At 59.2% G+C, this 15,915-nt stretch overlaps 1 protein-coding gene and 1 long non-coding RNA gene across 2 annotated transcripts; both read right to left on the reverse strand.

Annotated features, from left to right (window-relative positions):
• Positions 1-755: 755 nt before the first annotated feature.
• LOC146541873 (uncharacterized) lies at positions 756-4,125 on the reverse strand. The gene is made up of 2 exons (XR_014880824.1): positions 1,076-4,125; positions 756-955 (listed from the first exon to the last, which is right to left on the reverse strand). It is a non-coding gene; the product is annotated as an uncharacterized LOC146541873 (long non-coding RNA).
• A 157-nt stretch (positions 4,126-4,282) lies between these two features.
• On the reverse strand, positions 4,283-15,657 carry SCN1B (sodium voltage-gated channel beta subunit 1). Its single transcript, XM_085215456.1, has 5 exons — positions 14,374-15,657; positions 12,152-12,318; positions 9,923-10,163; positions 6,846-6,962; positions 4,283-4,385 (listed from the first exon to the last, which is right to left on the reverse strand). Exons 1-5 carry the CDS (start codon positions 14,417-14,419, stop codon positions 4,297-4,299), a joined length of 660 nt encoding a protein of 219 aa, XP_085071582.1. The 5' UTR covers positions 14,420-15,657; the 3' UTR covers positions 4,283-4,296.
• Positions 15,658-15,915: the final 258 nt, after the last annotated feature.

Below are 15,915 nucleotides of genomic sequence, written 5' to 3' on the forward strand. Positions count from 1 at the left end.
AAAAAGACCCAAATTTCCCCAAAATCACCTCAAAAAAACACAAAAACCCCCAAAATGCCCCAAATTAACCAAAAAAAAAAACCAAAATGCCCCCAAATGACCCCAAAAAAGTCTCAAATACCCCAAATTTCCCCAAAATCACCTCAAAAAAAACCCAAAAATCCCCCAAAGAACCAAAATTACAAAAAAAAAATCCCATAAAAACCCCCCAAAAAGCCCCAAAATGACCCAAAAAAGCCCCAAAAAAGCCCCAAAAAACGCCCCCAAATCCCCCCAAACCCCGCCCCAGGCCCCACCCCTCTCATTACCATCTCATTTGCATACCCGCGGTCACATTGCACCTTTCCATCCCGGCTCATTTGCGTACCGATTTGCATATATTTTTTCCCCTCCACTAATTTTCTGTTTTTCCCCCTTTTTTACCCCAAAATTCAGTGCAGCGCTGGGGGGGGGGAGGGGAAAAAAAAAATCACAAAATCGCATTTTTCCCCCCCAAAAAACGGCTTTTTTTGGGTCGCCGGGACCAAAAATCGCCATTTTCACCCCCCCCAAAAAAACCCGAATTACCCCAAAAACCCCAAATTACCCCAAAAAAACCCAAAATCCCTCAATCTGAATTTAATAATTATTATAATTATTGCCCGTTTGGGTTCCGTGCAAAAAGCCCCAAAAATCGCTTTTTTCTCCTTATTTTTTTCGCCCCCCCCCCCCCCAAAAAAAAAAAAACAACGGAAAAAAAATGGAGGCGGCGCCCATGCAGAAAAATAATAAATAATAATATTAATATTCATAATGCTAATGATTAATTAATTAAGACGATCGGAGATCCGGAATCGGAGGAATTTGGCTTAAAAAATGACACCCATGGGTGCCCCCGGATCCCTTTTATCCCATAGCAGCACCCATGGGTGCCCCAGAATCCCATTAATCCTATAGGAGCACCCATGGGTGCCACCTGACCCCACTTATTCTTTAGGAGCACCCATGGGTGCCTCTGGATCCCATTTATCCCATAGCAGCACCCATGGGTGCCCCCTGACCCCATTCATCCCATAGCGGCACCCATGGGTGCCACCACACCCATTTATTCCATAGCAGCACCCATGGGTGCCCCAGAATCCCATTAATCCTATAGAAGCACCCATGGGTGCCACCTGACCCCATTTATTCTTTAGGAGCACCCATGGGTGCCCCTGGATCCCATTTATCCCATAGCAGCACCCACGGGTGCCCCCTGACCCCATTCATCCCATAGCAGCACCCATGGGTGCCACCACACCCATTTATTCCATAGCAGCACCCATGGGTGCCCCAGAATCCCATTAACCCTATAGGAGCACCCATGGTGCCACCTGACCCCATTTATTCCATAGCAGCACCCATGGGTGCCCCCGGATCCCATTTATCCCATAGCAGCACCCATGGGTGCCCCAGAATCCCATTAATCCTATAGGAGCACCCATGGGTGCCACCTGACCCCACTTATTCTTTAGGAGCACCCATGGGTGCCTCTGGATCCCATTTATCCCATAGCAGCACCCATGGGTGCCCCCTGACCCCATTCATCCCATAGCGGCACCCATGGGTGCCACCACACCCATTTATTCCATAGCAGCACCCATGGGTGCCCCAGAATCCCATTAATCCTATAGGAGCACCCATGGGTGCCACCACACCCATTTATTCCATAGCAGCACCCATGGGTGCCCCAGAATCCCATTAACCCTATAGGAGCACCCATGGGTGCCACCTGACCCCATTTATTCCATAGCAGCACCCATGGGTGCCCCTGGATCCCATTTATCCCATAGCAGCACCCATGGGTGCCCCAGAATCCCATTAATCCTATAGGAGCACCCATGGGTGCCACCTGACCCCACTTATTCCATAGCAGCACCCATGGGTGCCCCCGGATCCCATTTATCCCATAGCAGCACCCATGGGTGCCTCAGATTCCATTTATCCTATATAGAAGCACCCATGGGTGCCCCCAGACCCCATTTATCCCATAGCAGCACCGATGGGTGCCCCAAAATTCCAAATCATACATAGCAGCACCCATGGGTGCACCCGGATCCCATTTACTCCACAGCAACACCCATGGGTGCCCCCAGACCCACTTCATCCCATAGCGGCACCCATGGGTGCCACCACACCCATTTATTCCATAGCAGCACCCATGGGTGCCCCTGGATCCCATTTATCCCATAGTAGCAACCATGGGTGCCCCCGACCCAATTCATCCCATAGCAACACCCATGGGTGGTGCCCTCAGACCCCATTTATGCTATAGGAGCACCCATGGGTGCCCCAAAATTTCAAATCCTCCATAGCAGCACCCATGGGTGCCCCCAGACCCCATTTATTCCATAGCAGCACCCATGGTGCCCCGAAATTCCAAATCATACATAGCAGCACCCATGGGTGCACCCGGATCCCATTTATTCCAGAGGAGCACCCATGGTGCCCCTGGATAGCTTTTATCCCATAGCAACGCCCATGGGTGCCCCCAGACCCACTTCATCCCATAGCAGCACCCATGGGTGCCCCCGGATCCCATTTATCCCACAGCAACACCCATGGGTGCCCCCAGACCCCTTTTATGCTATAGGAGCACCCATGGGTGCCATGAGACCCCATTTATCCCATAGCAGCACCCATGGGTGCCCCCAGATCCCTTTTATGCTATAGGAGCACCCATGGGTGCCATGAGACCCCATTTATCCCATAGCAGCACCCATGGGTGTCCCCAGACCCCATTTATCCCATAGATGCCATTTATTCTATAGGAGCACCCATGGGTGCCCAGGATCCCATTTATCCCATACATGGGTGCCCCTGGATGCCATTTATTCCATAGGAGCACCCATGGGTGCCCCCAGGCCCTTTTATCCCATAGCAGCACCCATGGGTGCCCCCAGACCCATTTATCCCATAGGAGCACCCACGGGTGCCCCAAACCCTAGATACACCAAGGCAGCACCCATGGGTGCCCCCAGATCCCGATTATTGCACAGGAGCACCCATGGGTGCCCCCAGAACCTGAATATTATTGAGGAGCACCCATGGGTGCCCCAAATACCAAACTACTCTAAGGCAGCACCCATGGGTGCCCCCAGACCCATTTATTGCACAGGAGCACCCATGGGTGCTCCCAAATCCCACACATTCCAAAGGAGCACCCATGGGTGCCCCCAGACTCCAATTATTGCACATGAGCACCCATGGGTGCCCCCCAAACCCCGTATCTTTTAAGGCAGCACCCATGGGTGCCCCCCAAACCCTATATCCTTTATAGGAGCACCCATAGGCGCCCCCAAATCCTGCATAGGAGCCTCCAAATCCTTTATTGGAGCACCCATGGGTGCCCCCAAATCTTTTATAGGAGCACCCATGGGTGCCCCCAAACCCCGTATCCTTTAAGGCAGCACCCATGGGTGCCCCCAAATCCTCCACAGGAGCACCCACGGGTGCCCCCAGACCCCATTATTGCACATAAGCACCCATGGGTGCCCCCAAACCCCATATCCAGTAAGGCAGCACCCATGGGTGCCCCCAAATCCTCCACAGGAGCACCCACGGGTGCCCCCAGACCCCATTATTGCACATAAGCACCCATGGGTGCCCCCAAACCCCATATCCTTTAAGGCAGCACCCATGGGTGCCCCCAAATCCTCCACAGGAGCACCCACGGGTGCCCCCAGACCCCATTATTGCACATAAGCACCCATGGGTGCCCCCAAACCCCATATCCAGTAAGGCAGCACCCATGGGTGCCCCCAAATCCTCCACAGGAGCACCCACGGGTGCCCCCAGACCCCATTATTGCACATAAGCACCCATGGGTGCCCCCAAACCCCATATCCAGTAAGGCAGCACCCATGGGTGCCCCCAAATCCTCCACAGGAGCACCCACGGGTGCCCCCAGACCCCCATTTATTGCACATAAGCACCCATGGGTGCCCCCAAGCCCGTATCCTTTAAGGCAGCACCCATGGGTGCCCCCAAATCCTCCACAGCAGCACCCACGGGTGCCCCCAGACCCCCATTATTGCACGTGAGCACCCACGGGTGCCCCCCAAACCCCATATCACTTAAGGCAGCACCCATGGGGGGGGTGGGGGGGAGGGGGGGGGGGGGGGGGGGGGGGGGAGGGGGAGAAGGACCCGAACCAAACCCCCCCCTCCTCCCCCCCCCACCCCAAGTTGGGGGGGGATTTATTGCAAGGGGTGGGGAAGGGGGGGGGAGGTGGGGAAGGAAGGGGGGGGGGGGATGGGGAGGGGGCACCCATGGGTGCTACTCGGCCACCTGCACCCCGGCGCAGTTCTCCTTGCTCTCGGAGGTGATGGCCAGGTACTCGGAGCTGGGGGGGGGGGGGGGGGCGGGGGGGGGCAAAGAAATCACGGGTCAGGCTGAACACCGCCCCAAAAGCAGCCCCAAAAACGGCACCTTAAAAAGGGGGGACCCCCTTGGTGCCCCCGCCCCCACAACTCCCCCACTGCCCCACATCTCCCCACAACTCCCCCACTGCCCCACATCGCCCCCCACAACTCCCCCATTGCCCCACATCGCCCCCATTGCCCCCCATCGCCCCACAACTCCCCCACTGCCCCACATCGCCCCCCACAACTCCCCCATTGCCCCCATTGCCCCCCATCCCCCCTCACCTCCCCCATTGCCCCCCATCTCCCCCATTGCCCCCCCACTGCCCCCCATCCCCCCCACCTCCCCCATTGCCCCCCACCCCCCCATCTCCCCCACTGCCCCCCATTGCCCCCCATCCCCCCCACCTCCCCCACTGCCCCCCATTGCCCCCCACCTCCCCCACTGCCCCACATCCCCCCACAACTCCCCCACTGCCCCCCATTGCCCCCCACCTCCCCCATTGCCCCCCACCCCCCCACCTCCCCCACTGCCCCCCATCCCCCCACAACTCCCCCACTGCCCCCCATTGCCCCCCATCCCCCCCACCTCCCCCATTGCCCCCCATCTCCCCCATTGCCCCCCCATTGCCCCACATCCCCCCACAACTCCCCCATTGCCCCCCATCTCCCCCATTGCCCCCCCATTGCCCCACATCCCCCCACAACTCCCCCATTGCCCCCCATCTCCCCCATTGCCCCCCCATTGCCCCACATCCCCCCACAACTCCCCCATTGCCCCCCATCCCCCCCACCTCCCCCATTGCCCCCCATTGCTTCCGTCCCCCCTCACCTCCACCATTGCCCCCCATCTCCCCCATTGCCCCCCCATTGCCCCCCATCCCCCCACACAACTCCCCCACTGCCCCCCATTGCCCCCCATCCCCAAACCTCCCCCACTGCCCCCCACCCCCACAACTCCCCCATTGCCCCCCATCTCCCCCATTGCCCCCCCATTGCCCCCCATCCCCCCACACAACTCCCCCACTGCCCCCCATTGCCCCCCATCCCCAAACCTCCCCCACTGCCCCCCACCCCCACAACTCCCCCATTGCCCCCCATCCCCCCCACCTCCCCCATTGCCCCTCATTGCCCCCCATCCCCACAACTCCCCCACTGCCCCACATCTCCCCACAACTCCCCCACTGCCCCACATCCCCCCACAACTCCTCCACTGCCCCCCATTGCCCCCATTGCCCCCCATCCCCCTCACCTCCACCATTGCCCCCCATCCCCCCACAACTCCCCCATTGCCCCCCATCCCCCCACAACTCCCCCATTGCCCCCCATCCCCCCCATCCCGTCACACCCCCCCCACATCCCCCATTCCCCCCCAAACCCCCATTGCCCCCATTTCCCATTTCCCCCCACAACTCCCCCATTGCCCCCCATCTCACCACACCCCCTCTCCTCCCCCATCGCCCCCACCCCCCCCACTTCCCCCACTGCCCCCACCTCCCCATTGCCCCCCATCGCCTCCATCCCCCCACTTCCCCCACTGCCCCCCACCCTCCATCCCCCATCCCCCCCCTCTCCCATTGCCCCCCATTACCCACATCCCCCCCGCCCACCGCACCCCATCCCCCCCCACCTCCCCCAAACTCCCTCGCTCCCCCCCACCACCCACTCCCCCACCTCCCCCATTGTCCCCCACTGCCCCCATTGCCCCACATCCCCCATCCCCACCTCCCCCATTGTCCCCCATTGCCCCCATCCCTCCCCACCTCCCCCAAACTCCCCCACCGCCCATCCCCACCTCCCCCATTGCCCCCCCATCCCTCTCCTCCTCCTCCCACCTCCCCGACTGCCCCCCATTGCCCCCCACCCCCCATCCCCTCTCACCTCCCCCATTGCCCCCTATCCCCCCCATCCCGCCACACCCCCCCACCTCCCCCATTCCCCCCCAAACCCCCATTGCCCCCCATTTCCCATTTCCCCCCACCTCCCCCATTGCCCCCCATCTCACCACACCCCCTCTCCTCCCCCCCCCCACTTCCCCCAACCCCCCACCCCCCATCCCGCCCACCTCCCCATTGCCCCCCATTGCCCCCATCCCCCCACTTCCCCACTGCCCCCCACCCTCCATCCCCCATCCCCCCCACCTCCCCCATTGCCCCCCCATCCCTCTCCTCCTCCCCCCGCCTCCCCCATTGCCCCCCATTGCCCCCCATCCCCCCCACCTCCTCCATTGCCCCCCATTGCCCCCCCGTCCCTCTCCTCCTCCCCCCGCCTCCCCCATTGCCCCCCATTGCCCCCCATCCCCCCCACTTCCTCCATTGCCCCCCATTGCCCCCTCATCCCCTCCTCCTCCCCCCACCTCCCCATTGGCCCCCATCCCCCCCCATCCCACCACACCCCCCCACCTCCCCCCACGCCCCCCCAGCCCCCTCCCCCCCAACTCACGCGCTGTCAGGGGGGGCGCAGAGGCAGCTGCCACTTTCCTGTAGCAATACAGCATCTCAGCTGCCAGCCAAAGGGTGAGCAGGACGATCAGGACGTACATCAGCACCTCCGACACGATGCTCGCCAGGTCCCTCCGCTCTGTCGGTGCAAGCCACGCCCCTTCGTGTAAGCCACGCCCACTCTCGTGTAAGCCACGCCCCCGTCGTGCAAGCCGCCCCAACCCCCAAGTCGCTTTTCCCCATTGAAAAGCCCTACGGGCATCACCAGTGCTTGGAGATAGGCCACGCCCCCTCAATCTAAAGACACGCCCCCTTCTGGCTTTGGACACGCCCCACTCTCGCAAGTCACGCCCCTTTCGTGCGAGCCACGCCCCCTGCTCCCCAGCACACACACGCCCCCAATTTGCCCATTGCAAAGAGCTATGGACATCAGCGCACTTGGATAGGCCACGCCCCCTCAATCTAAAGTCACGCCCCCTGCTGGCTTTGGACACGCCCTCTATCGTGTAAGCCACGCCCCTTTCGTGCGAGCCACGCCCCCTGCTCCCCAGCACCCCCCCCCCCAATTTGCCCATTGCAAAGCGCTATGGACATCAGCGCACTTGGATAGGCCACGCCCCCTCAATCTAAAGTCACGCCCCCTGCTGGCTTTGGACACGCCCGCTATCGTGTAAGCCACGCCCCCGTCGGGAAAGCCACGCCCCCTGCTCCGTAACACCGCCCCCACCCCCGTTTCCCCATTGCAAAGCCCTATGGACATCAGCGCACTTGGATAGGCCCCGCCCCCTTAATCTAAAGTCACGCCCCCTTCAGGCATTGGTCACGCCCACTCTCGCAAGACACGCCCCTTTCGTGCAAGCCACGCCCCCTGCTCCCCAGCACCCCCCCCCCCCAATTTGCCCATTGCAAAGAGCTATGGACATCAGCGCACTCGGATAGGCCACGCCCCTACCACAAAGCCACGCCCTTTCCGGCTATGACCACGCCCCCTTGTGTAAAACCACGCCCCTATCGTGATAACCACGCCCACTCTCCCCACCCCTCTTTTACGCCATAGCAAAGCTCCATGGACAACCCAGCGCTTGGGAATAGGACACGCCCCCTTTAGGCAAAGCCACGCCCCTTTCTGCATAGGCCACTCCCACTCGTTGATGCCACGCCCCCCATCCCCATTGCAAAGCCCTCTGGACACTCCCAATGCTTGAGAATAGGCCACGCCCACTTAACACAAAGCCACGCCCCTTCTGTCTTTGGTCACGCCCCCAGCCCTACCACCCCCTTCCCTGATCCCTTAAAGCAACAGTCCCCCCTAAAACCCCTCCAACCCCACCCCCTTCCCCTCAGGCCACACCTCCTCCTTAAGCCACGCCCCCTTAAAGCAACAGTACCCCTATAAACTCCTCCAACACCACCCCCCCAACTCCCACCCCCCACACTCAGGCCACGCCCCCCCTTCCCCCACCCCACACTTAAAGGCACAGTACCGCTCCCCCCCCCTTCCCCCAGTTCTCTTAAAGGCACAGTACCACTCCCCCCCACCTCTCTTAAAGGCACAGTACCATTCCCCCCCTCCTCCCCCCAGCTCTCTTAAAGGCACAGTACCACTCCCCCCCACCTCTCTTAAAGGCACAGTACCACTCCCCCCCTCCCCCCAGCTCTCTTAAAGGCACAGTACCACTCTCCTCCTCCCCCCCACTCTCTTAAAGGCACAGTACCGCTCCCCCCCACCTCTCTTAAAGGCACAGTACCACTCCCCCCCTCCCCCCAGCTCTCTTAAAGGCACAGTACCACTCTCCTCCTCCCCCCACCTCTCTTAAAGGCACAGTACCGCTCCCCCCCACCTCTCTTAAAGGCACAGTACCACTCCCCCCCTCCCCCCAGCTCTCTTAAAGGCACAGTACCACTCTCCTCCTCCCCCCACCTCTCTTAAAGGCACAGTACCGCTCCCCCCCACCTCTCTTAAAGGCACAGTACCACTCCCCCCCCACCCCCAGCTCTCTTAAAGGCATAGTACCACTCTCTTAAAGGCACAGTACCACTCCCCCCCCACCCCCAGCTCTCTTAAAGGCACAGTACCACTCTCTTAAAGGCACAGTACCACTCCCCCCCCCACCCCCAGCTCTCTTAAAGGCACAGTACCACTCTCTAAAGGCACAGTACCACTCCCCCCCCCACCCCCAGCTCTCTTAAAGGCACAGTACCTCTCTCTTAAAGGCACAGTAACCGCCCCCCCTCTCCCCCCACCTCTCTTAAAGGCACAGTACCACTCTCTTAAAGGCACAGTACCACTCCCCCCCCCACCCCCAGCACTCTTAAAGGCACAGTACCACTCTCTTAAAGGCACAGTACCACTCTCTTAAAGGCACAGTACCACTCCCCCCCCCACCCCCAGCTCTCTTAAAGGCACAGTACCTCTCTCTTAAAGGCACAGTACCACTCTCTTAAAGGCACAGTACCGCCCCCCCCCCTCCCCCCAGCTCTCTTAAAGGCACAGTACCACTCTCTTAAAGGCACAGTACCTCTCCCCCTCCTCCCCCCAGCTCTCTTAAAGGCACAGTACCGCTCCCCCCTCCCCCCAGCTCTCTTAAAGGCACAGTATCGCTCCCCCCTCCCCCAGCTCTCTTAAAGGCACAGTACCTCTCTCTTAAAGGCACAGTACCACTCTCTTAAAGGCACAGTACCGCCCCCCCCCTCCCCTCAGCTCTCTTAAAGGCACAGTACCACTCTCTTAAAGGCACAGTACCGCCCCCCCCTCCCCCCAGCTCTCTTAAAGGCACAGTACCTCTCTCTTAAAGGCACAGTACCACTCTCTTAAAGGCACAGTACCGCCCCCCCCTCTCCCCCCACCTCTCTTAAAGGCACAGTACCACTCTCTTAAAGGCACAGTACCACTCCCCCCCCCACCCCCAGCACTCTTAAAGGCACAGTACCTCTCTCTTAAAGGCACAGTACCACTCTCTTAAAGGCACAGTACCGCCCCCCCCCTCCCCCCAGCTCTCTTAAAGGCACAGTACCTCTCTCTTAAAGGCACAGTACCACTCTCTTAAAGGCACAGTACCGCCCCCCCCCCTCCCCCCAGCTCTCTTAAAGGCACAGTACCGCTCCCCACCACGGCCAGCTTCACACTCTTGTTACGGGCCAGGCTGTACGTGTAGCCCTCGAAGGTGAGATTGCGACGCAGGCGACAGACGTAGAGCCCGGCGTGGGGCCGCCCCACAGCGGACAGACGAACAGACAGGTCCTGAATATCCCGAGTCCCGTGGGAGCCGTTCCACGACAGCACCCCTTGGAAAGGGCCGGGGGCAACCCAGGCGCCCTCCTCTGGGGTGTAGTGGAGGATCTGTGGGGGGATGGAGAGCCCTGAGCGTGGGGCCGGGCACAGTGGGACACATAGAGATCCCAAAGGGACACGTAGGGACCCATAGAAACCCACAGGGACCCATAGGAATACATAGAGACCCATAGGGACCCATAGGGACCCATAGGGATCCCATAGGGATCCCATAGAGACCACCCAGAGACCCATAGAGACCCATAGGGACCCATAGAGACCCCATGGGACCCATAGAGACCCACAGGGACCCATAGGGACCCATAGAGACCCACAGAGACCCATAGAGACCCATAGGGACCCATAGAGACCCACAGGGACCCATAGAGACCCACAGGGACCCATAGAGACCCACAGAAATCCCATAGAGACCCAAAGAGCCCCATAGAGACCCATAGGGACCCATAGGGACCCACAGAGACCCATAGGGATCCCATAGAGACCCAAACCAGAGACCCAGGGCTAGACCCATAAAGACCCATAGGGATCCCATACAGACCCATAGAGACCCATAGGGACCCATAGAGATGCATAGGGACCTATAGAGACCCATAGGGATCCATAGAGACCCATAGAGACCCACAGAGACCCATAGAGATGCATAGGGATCCATAGAGACCCATAGAGAGCCATAGGGACCCATAGGGACCCATAGAGATCCATAGAGACCCATAGAAACCCATAGGGACCCATAGGGATCCATAGGGATCCATAGGGACCCACAGAGACCCATAGAGATCCATAGAGACCCATAGAGATCCATAGGGACCCATAGAGCCCCATAGAGACCCATAGAAACCCATAGAGACCCATAGGGACCCACAGAGACCCATAGAGACCCATAGAGACCCATAGAGATCCATAGGGACCCACTGAGACCCATAGAGACAACAAGGACCCACAGAGACCCACAGAGACCCATAGAGACCCCATAGGGACCCATAGGGATCCATAGAGACCCATAGAGACCCATAGAGACCCACAGGGACCCACAGGGACCCCACAGAGACCCATAGGAACACTCCCTCCATCACCCCGTAACCCACATCAATCCCCCTCAAATCACCCCATAACCCCCCATAACCCCCTCCCGTCACCCCATAACCCCCCACAACCCCCACCAATCACCCCATAACCCCCCCAAAGCCCCTCCAATCACCCCATAACCCCTCTCCTCCCCCCCAAATCCCTTCCCACCACCCCATAACCCCCCAAACCTCCTCCAATCACCCCATAACCTCCTCATCTCCTCCTAATCCCCTCCCATCACCCCATAATCCCCCCAAGCCCCCCTCAAATCACCCCATAACCCCCCATAACCTCCTCCCATCATCCCATAACCCCCCCATAGCTCCCTCCCATCACCCCATAACCCCCCCATAGCTCCCTCTCATCACCCCATAACTCCCCCCAAACCCCCTCCAATCACCCCATAACCCCCCTCCTCCCCCTCAATCCCCTCCCATCACCCCATAAGCCCCCCAAACCCTCTCCAATCACCCCACAACCCCCCATAACTCCACCAATCACCCCATAAATCACCCCACAACCCCCACCAATCACCCCATAACACCCCCAAATCCCCTCCAATCACCCCATAACCCTCCTCCTCCCCCCCCAAATCCCTTCCCACCACCCCATAACCCCCTCCAATCACCCTATAACCCCCCAGACCTCCCACCAATCACCCCATAAACCCCTCCCATCACCCCATAACCCCCCATAACCCCCACCAATCAACCCATAACCCCCTCAAATCCCCTCCAATCATCCCATAACCCCCTTCATCCCCTCCTAATCTCCTCCCATCACCCCATAACCCCCCCATAATCCCCTCCCATCACCCCATAACCCCCTCCTCCCCCTCTAACCCTCTCCAATCACCCCACAGCCCCTCCTAATTCCTCCAATCACCCCATAAGCCCCCATAAGCCCCCCCAGTCACCCCATAACCACCCCCCGACCCCCTCCCCCTGCCCCACATCCCCCCACATCACCTTGGTGAACTCGGGGGCTCCCTCAGCCCTAAAGAACCATTCCCCCTCAGCCTCTGCTGGGGTCTCGCTTCGCCGCTTGCAGGCGATGCACAGCAGTTTGAATGGAGCTCCCAGCACAGCTTCTGTCTCCGAATCCACCTCCACGCAGCCCCCCAGGACCCCCGGAGCTGTAGGGGGAAAAGAATTAAAGGAGGAGACCCCAAAAGTTTGGGGTGAAAAAGTGGGAGTTGAGGGATTCAAAGGGAGCGGAGTGGGTTGAGGTCACCCATCCAAGGGCTGAACGGGGTGGACCCTGCTTAGCTTCAGAGATCCTAGTGAGGGAAAATTGGTGAAAAAACCCATAATGAAGCCAAAAATGAACAGCCCCCAATATTTGAGATGTCATTAAGAGGAGTTGGGAGAGGGGGACCCCAAAAATTGGGGATTTGGGGGTGAAAATGGAAGTTTTGGGGTTCAGGGTCACCCATCCAAGGGCTGAACGGGGCAGACCCTGCTTAGCTTCAGAGATCCTATTGAAGGAAAATTGGTGAAAAACCTCAAAATGAACCAAAAATGGACACCCCCCCCAATATTAGTGATGTCATTAAGGGGGTTGGAGGAGGGGGAACTCAAAAATTGGGGATTTTGGGGTGAAAAATGGAAATTTTGGGGTCGGAGTCACCCATCCAAGGGCTGAACGAGACAAACCCTGCTTAGCTTCTAAAGCATTATATGGGGAAAAATTGGTGAAAAACCTCAAAATGAACCCAAAAATGAACACCCCTCCAATATCAGTGATGTCATTAAGGGGGTTGGATGAGAGGGACCCCAAAAATTGGGGATTTCGGGGTGAAAAATGGAAGTTTTGGGGTGAAAACTGGAAGTTTTGGGGGTCAGGGTCACCCATCCAAGGGCTGAACAGGGCAGACCCTGCTTAGCTTCTAAAGCGTTACATGGGGAGATTTAAGGTCCTGGAAGGTTTATGGGGGGGTCAAGGGGAGATTTAAGGTCCTGGAAGGTTCATGAGGGGGTCATGGGGAGGTTTTCTGGGGTCCTGGAAGGTTTATAGGTGGGTTTAGGGTAGGTTTGAGGTCCTGGAAGGTTCATAAGGGGGTCCTGGAAAGTTCTTGCGGAGGTCCTGAAGGGGCTTTAGGTCCTGGAAGGTTTATTGGGGGGAGTTCTGGGGAGATTTAAGGTCCTGGAAGGTTCATGAGGGGGTCCTGAGGGACTTTGGGTCCTAGAAGGTTCATGGGAGGGGGGTCATGGGGAGATTTAAGGTCCTGGAAGGTTCATGGGAAGTCCTGGAAGGTTCATGGGGGGGTCCTGGGAAGGTTGTAAGGTCCTGGAAGGTTCATGAGGGGGTCATGGGAAATTTATAGGGTCCTTGAAGGTCCTTTGTGGGTCCTGGCAGGTTCATGGGGGGGTCCTGGGAAGGTTTGGGGTCCTGGAAGGTTCATGGGGGGGTCCTGGGGAGGTTTTCTGGGGTCCTGGAAGGTTTATGGGTGGGTTCGGGGTAGGTTTGAGGTCCTGTAAGGTTCATGGTTGGGTCCTGGGGAGGTTATAAGGTCCTGTAAGGTTCATAAGGGGGTCCTGGGGAAGTTTGGGGTCCTGGAAGGTTCATAAGGGGGTCATGGGAAATTTATAGGGTCCTTGAAGGTCCTTTGTGGGTCCTTGAAGGTTCTTGGGGGGGGTCCTGGAAGGTTCATGAGGGGGTCCTGGAGAGATTTAAGGTCCTGGAAGGTTCATGGGGGGTCCTGGGAAGGTTGTAAGGTCCTGTAAGGTTCATAAGGGGGTCCTGGGGAAGTTTGGGGTCCTGGAAGGTTCATAAGGGGGTCATGGGAAATTTATAGGGTCCTTGAAGGTCCTTTGTGGGTCCTTGAAGGTTCTTGGGGGGGTCCTGGAAGGTTCATGAGGGGGTCCTGGAGAGATTTAAGGTCCTGGAAGGTTCATGAGGGGGTCATGGGAAATTTATAGGGTCCTTGAAGGTCCTTTGTGGGTCCTGGCAGGTTCATGGGGGGGTCCTGGGAAGGTTTGGGGTCCTGGCAGGTTCATGGGGGGGTCCTGGGAAGGTTACAGGGTCCTTGAAGGGTACTGGGGAGGGTCCTGGAAGGTTCATAGAGAAGAGGGGCGGGGACACGACGACTTTGAGAGGTCCTTGAAGGGATCTTTTGAGGGTTCGCGGGGGTCCCGTGGTGGGTTGGGGTTATTTGGGGGGGGGTCTGGGGGTCTCAGATCGCGCTCACCCATCAGGAGGCCGAGGAGGAGCAGCGCGGGGCCGCTGAAGGCCATGGCGGGCCGGGCCCCGTTCGGGCCTCTTCGGGGAGACCCTTCAGAGCGCTTCGGGATTCTTCGGGTCCGGTTCGGATCCGTTCGGAGACGTTCGGGTCACTGCGGGTGTCCTCGGGTCCGGTTCGGGTCCGTTCGGAGGTGTTCGGGTCACTGCAGACAGCTTCGGGTGTCCTCGGGCTCTTTCGGGTCCTTTCGGGTTTGTTCGGCGGAGTTCGGGTGGCCGCAGACCACTTCGGGTGTCCTCGAGTCTCTTCGGGTCCGTTCGGATGAGTTCGGGTCACTGCAGACCGCTTCGGGTCTCTTCGGTTCCGTTCGGAGGTGTTCGGGTCACTGCAGACCGCTTCGGGTCTCTTCGGCTCCGTTCGGAGGTGTTCGGGTCACTGCAGACCGCTTCGGGTCTCTTCGGGTCCGGTTCGGTTCTTTCGGGTCCTTTCGGAGGTGTTCGGGTGATCACAGACCAGTTCGGGATTCTTCGGGTCCAGTTCGGGTCCGTTCGGCAGTGTTCGGGTGACCACAGACCGCTTCGGGTGTCCTCGGCTCCGGTTCGGGTCCTTTCGGGTCCGTTCAGAGACGTTCGGGTCACTGCAGACCGCTTCGGGTCTCTTCGCCTCTGTTCGGATGAGTTCGGGTCACTGCAGACCGCTTCGGGCGTCCTCGGCTCCGGTTCGGGTCCTTTCGGCTCCGTTCGGAAGTGTTCGGGTGACCACAGACCACTTCGGGACGCTTCGGGTCCAGTTCGGCTCCCTTCGGACGCGTTCGGGTCCCCTCACACCGCTTCGTGTCCCTTCGGATATCTTCGGCTCCCATTCGGGTCCCTTCGGACGCGTTCGGGTCCCCTCAGCCGCTCCGATTCCTTTCGCTCATCCCAGCGCCGCCGCCGCCGCTCGGTCGCCCCCCGCCGCCCCGTTGCCGGCCCATGGACCCCCTGGCGGGGGCGGAGCAAAACCGGAGGGGGTCCGGAGGAACTGGGAATCCGCAGTGAATAGAAAATGGGGGAGGGGGCGGGGGGGGTCACAATATGGCCGCTCGAAGCGTTTCGGAACCCTTCGGGTACCGACTTCCGGTTCCGAGCGCCGTTCGGGTGTCGACTTCCGGTTTCCGGAGAACTTCGGTTCTTCCTGGAGGCGCTCGGCTCTCCGGATCTGATGGAGGCGGGACTAAAGGAGGCCACGCCCCCTCCCTTAAAAAGGCGGCCCCAAAAATGCCCCAAAAATCCTCAAAATCACTCAAAAATCCCCAACTTGTCCCCAAATCCCCCAAAATCTCCACGTCTTTTTCTCCCAAATTGCCCCAAAATGGCCCCAAATTTCACCAGTGGTGAAATTGCCACGTTCACCCCAATGTCCCCACTGACCCCCATTGATCCTCACTGACCCCATTGATCCTCACTGACCCCATTGACCCCGATGACCCCATTGATCCCCATTGACCCCATTGATCCCCATTGACCCCAATGTCCCCATTGACCCCATTGATCCTCACTGACCCCATTGACC

Source organism: Meleagris gallopavo, unplaced genomic scaffold (genome assembly GCF_905368555.1).
Source record: "Meleagris gallopavo unplaced genomic scaffold, MGAL_WU_HG_1.1 scaffold_43, whole genome shotgun sequence".
Lineage (NCBI taxonomy): Eukaryota > Metazoa > Chordata > Aves > Galliformes > Phasianidae > Meleagris > Meleagris gallopavo.